This window comes from Capsicum annuum, chromosome 4 (assembly GCF_002878395.1).
Source record: "Capsicum annuum cultivar UCD-10X-F1 chromosome 4, UCD10Xv1.1, whole genome shotgun sequence".
Classification (NCBI taxonomy): domain Eukaryota; kingdom Viridiplantae; phylum Streptophyta; class Magnoliopsida; order Solanales; family Solanaceae; genus Capsicum; species Capsicum annuum.
The window spans coordinates 217,730,683-217,735,215 of NC_061114.1; the positions used below are offsets into that span (position 1 = coordinate 217,730,683).

General features: G+C 36.8%; 1 protein-coding gene across 1 annotated transcript; it reads left to right on the forward strand.

The window, feature by feature from the left end:
* The first annotated feature begins 651 nt into the window (after nucleotides 1-651).
* Nucleotides 652-4,251, forward strand: LOC107867326 (E3 ubiquitin-protein ligase WAV3). The gene is made up of 2 exons (XM_016713501.2): nucleotides 652-1,329; nucleotides 2,008-4,251. Exons 1-2 carry the CDS (start codon nucleotides 943-945, stop codon nucleotides 3,883-3,885), a joined length of 2,265 nt encoding a protein of 754 aa, XP_016568987.1. The 5' UTR covers nucleotides 652-942; the 3' UTR covers nucleotides 3,886-4,251.
* The last annotated feature ends 282 nt before the right edge of the window (nucleotides 4,252-4,533 follow it).

Sequence of the window (4,533 nt, forward strand, 5' to 3'; positions counted from 1 at the left end):
AGTATCATTTTTTTGAAAGTTTTAAGTACGTAATAAGAATGTAATTAAGGATATCATAAAGATTTGACTTTAAAAACAAGAAAAATTTTAAATATAGAAAAAATGAAAAATAACTATACCACAAATATGGTTTAAGTTGATGCGTCCCTCTTAACCTCTGACAACAACTCAACAAGGGAAAGAGGTTTATCTGTTTATATTTACATTATTATATTAAAATATAAAGAATCTCTGAAAAGTGATTTAAACTTTTTACACTTCATTAATAATCTCCATAATAAACAAAATTATTTAATTTTAAATTATTTATATGTGTGAGACACATACGGTTAAATTTGTCTTACCAAATAAGTAAAAATTTATAACAAAATATAATTTACCTTAATTTATTTTTATAGCGCGTCATACTTTTATTAATCACATGAGATAAAATTACATGTCTAAATGCTAATTTTATCTCGTAATTTCTAGTTACACGCTTCATATGCACATGTGCAAACTCCTACTTAGTATAGTTAATACTACAATACAATTATTTTCAAATCCAGATGCCAAAACCAACCAAGCACCAGGTAATTTTCTCCTCCAAAAATAATTTACCATTTCCCTAGAAATATACTTGTATATATATACTAACACAATATTATACAATAAACAAAACTAAAAACTTCCCCATATGACACACACACAAACAGATCTCAAGCACTTTATAGATGCAGCTATCTTTTTGGTTCTAATAAGAGCAAAAATTAATTTTCATAGAAGAGAAAAAAAGGCTCTGACTACAAAAAGTCTGAGCTGAGATTTCTATATTTTCATTTCCATCATTAGTTTTTCTTTGTCTCTATCAATTGGAAATCTTTTTAACACTTTTGTCTTCACTGTCAACTGCTTCAGATCCATCAAGAATATTACTTCTTGGAAATTTTGTTGAATTGAGAAATGGGGACAGGTTGGAGGAGAGCTTTTTGTACAACAATCCCAAGAGATAGAGAACCCCATTTTGTTGATAAACATGCACAAGATTCACAACAAGAAGTTAGCAATGGTAGTGGACAACAACAAGTAGCAGCAAGTCCAAGTCCTAGTCCAAGGAGTTGTGCAAAGCTTGGTTTTTTGTCTAGTAGTAATCCTTCTACACCTCGTTTGCGTTGTAAGACTAATAGTAAAGCATCATCCAATGATATTAATAGTCTCATTAGTCCTAGGCTCCAGTGCAAAACTACCCCAAAATCCAACACTAAAAGCCCAAAAACTCTTCTTGGTTCTAATCCATCTTCTCCAAGATCTCCCTTTTCCATCCTCAAGAACACTCTGAGACTCTCCAAAGTAAGAAATTGCTCATTTTTATGCATTTTTGTATCATTTCTCTGTTTTGTTTTTCTTGGAGTTCCACTCAAATGGTCTTATTATCTCGTAAAGTCTTGATTGACTATATGACAAATCAATCCGTTTTTCACAATTCTTGGTTAAAAATCTAATCTTTATGCATTTTTATATCACTTCTCTGTTATTTTTCACAATTCATGGTTAAGAATCTAATCTTCATGCATTTTTATATCATTTCTCTGTTATTTTTCACAATTCATGGTTAAGAATCTAATCTTCATGCATTTTTGTATCATTTCTCTGTTATATTCTTCTTGGAGTTTGATTTTTCATATGGTCACTCAACTAATAGCTAGTCACTTTCTTCGTTGAAAAAAGTTGAAATCAAGAAAGAATGGTGACTTTTTGCGATAATAACTAACTATTAGTTGATCGAACATAGAGAAATCAACCCGTTTTTCACAATTCTTGGTTAAAAATGTAATCTTTAATGCATTTTTCTCTGTTATGTTTTTCTCAAAGTTTGATTTCTCACATGTTCACTTTCTTTGTTGACAAGAAGGAACTCCACTTTCTGTAATAATAACTATTAGTTGAGCGATGATACGAGAAATCAACTCGTTTTTTTTTGGATTCTTTGGTTAAAAATCTGACCTTTTGTGTTGTTATTATCTGCAGCATAGCTGTGGAGTTTGTACACAGAGTGTGAAATCAGGTCAAGGAATGGCTATATATACAGCAGAATGTTCACATACTTTCCATTTCCCTTGCATTGCTTCTCATGTTAGAAAACAAAGCAATTTAGTTTGTCCTGTTTGTAACTCTACATGGAAAGATGTTCCCCTTTTAGCCATTCACAAACTTCAACAACAAAAAGAAGATCAAAAACCCCAAAAACAAGAGCAACAAGAACAAGATTCATATCCCAATACCCCATCAAAAAACCAAGAAAAGCCACTACCAAATGTGAAGACTTATTATAAGCCCGAACATTATGATTCCAAAGCTTATAATGATGATGAGCCACTTTTTACACCCACTGCTGGTGCTAAATTTGTTCCAATACCGGAAGCAAATGAGGATCAGGAACAAGAGGAGGAGGAAGAAGTTGAAGAATTCCGTGGCTTTTTCGTTAACCCCATTTCAAGTGATGAAGTTGTCAATAACAACCGAAGCGTTGAAGTCAGTTTAATGCCTGAAGCTGCCATTGTTTCAGTTGGAAGAACTCATGAGACATACGCTGTCGTATTGAAAGTCAAAGCTCCACCACCGCCTCCGGCAGGGAATGGTGCTAACGGGTCGGGTCAACGTGCCCCGATTGATTTGGTAACGGTCCTGGATGTGAGTGGCAGTATGAGTGGACCAAAAATGCAAATGTTGAAACGAGCCATGAGATTAGTTATATCTTCACTCGGCTCGGTTGATCGGCTCTCAATTGTGGCTTTTTCAGCTACGCCGAAAAGGTTACTGCCATTGCGGAGAATGACTCCCCAAGGGCAACGATCGGCTCGGCGTATAATTGATCGACTTGTTTGTAGCCAAGGGACTTGTGTTGGTGAAGCATTGAGGAAAGCAACAAAGGTGCTCGATGAAAGACGTGAAAGGAACCCAGTTGCAAGTATTATGCTGTTATCGGACGGTCAGGACGAGAAGATCCAGGGAAGTAATGCGCAGAATCGACGGTCGGAGTCGCCCCACGTGTCTTCGACCCGGTTTGGTCATATTGAAATTCCGGTTCATTCATCCGGGTTTGGAAAAAAGGCCGGCTACGGCTATAGCCATGAGCCGGCTGAGGAGGACGCATTTTCAAAATGCGTAGGTGGTTTATTGAGTGTTGTGGTTCAAGATCTGAAAATTCAGCTTGATTTTTCATCCGGTTCGGACCCGGCTGAGGTGGCAGCGGTTTACTCGTATAATGGTCGGCCAGCTGTACTCGGCTCGAGTTGTATTCGGCTCGGAGATCTTTATGCGGAGGAAGAGAGGGAGTTATTGTTAGAAGTGAAAGTCCCAACAATGACTAATGGGTCACACCATGTGTTATCCGTTAGATGTTGTTTCAAGGACCCCGCGACACAAGAAGCAATTTACGGAATGGAACACTCATTGTTGGTTCCGAGGCCTCAAGCCGTTCGATCCTCGATCCCAAAGATCGAACGGCTTAGGAATCTCTTCATAACCACAAGAGCCATCGCGGAGTCTAGGAGATTAATCGAGCATAATGAGCTAACTAGCGCAATGCACTTATTGTCATCGGCTCGAGCATTGTTGATACAATCCGGCTCGGCTTTTGTAGATGAGTACGTTAGAGGGTTAGAAGCCGAGCTGACGGAAGTGCAATGGAGGAAACAGTATCAACAACAGATCGAACAACAAAAAATGATCCAACGGCAGAGAATGAACGAGAGAGAAATGAGCATGTTCGTAGACGAAAATGGCGAGCCGTTAACGCCTACATCGGCTTGGAGAGCAGCTGAGAAGCTAGCTAAAGTGGCTATGATGAAGAAGTCGATGAATAGAGTGAGTGATTTGCACGGCTTCGAAAATGCTAGATTTTAAATAATCTTTTTTATTTTGTAATAAATTGGTTAGATTTTAAAGAAAGGCAATGACTGGGGGAAGTGGCCCATGGGCCATGCATATAACAGTGACTGTTGATCCGGACGGTCCGGCCCTTTCTGCAGAGTGTGACTCTTTGGACTTAGAGGCCCACTTAGCATTGATTGATCTAATGGGCCCACTTAGACTCTTTTGTCTAGTATTCTAGCTTCTTTTTTTTTCTTTTTTCTTTTTTTTTAATTATTCGACTGAAACTTACTTGAAAGAGATTGCTTTTGCCTTTTTGTATTGAACAACGTTAGAGGACCTTTATGTAAATGCAATTCTCATGGAAAATTTAATTTTTATGCAATGCATCTTTCTTTATGTGTTTAGTACCTATTGTTTTCTTTTTGTTGGAAGAACATTTTGGTAGGATCTACGTGATATTTGTTAATGCAAATTCATGTTAGCACTTGCAAACGATTGCGTTAGGCATCAAGAACTTATTAATAAAGAAAAAAATAGATAGAATAAGATCCAATAAAGGAACATGGACTTAAAGATAAGTACAAACTTAATAGAAGTTCTTCCAACCTTCATGTGTACACTTTTAGGAGATAAGATTAAATTCCACTTTCAGGATTTGGTTATTTTTTTTTTTGGTTA

Coding starts and splice junctions, on each gene's coding strand:
- LOC107867326 (XM_016713501.2), top strand. CDS start 943: ATGGGGACAGGTTGGAGGAGAGCTTTTTGTACAACAATCCCAAGAGAT. Junction 1,330..2,007: donor ACACTCTGAGACTCTCCAAA/GTAAGAAATTGC, acceptor TATTATCTGCAG/CATAGCTGTGGAGTTTGTAC.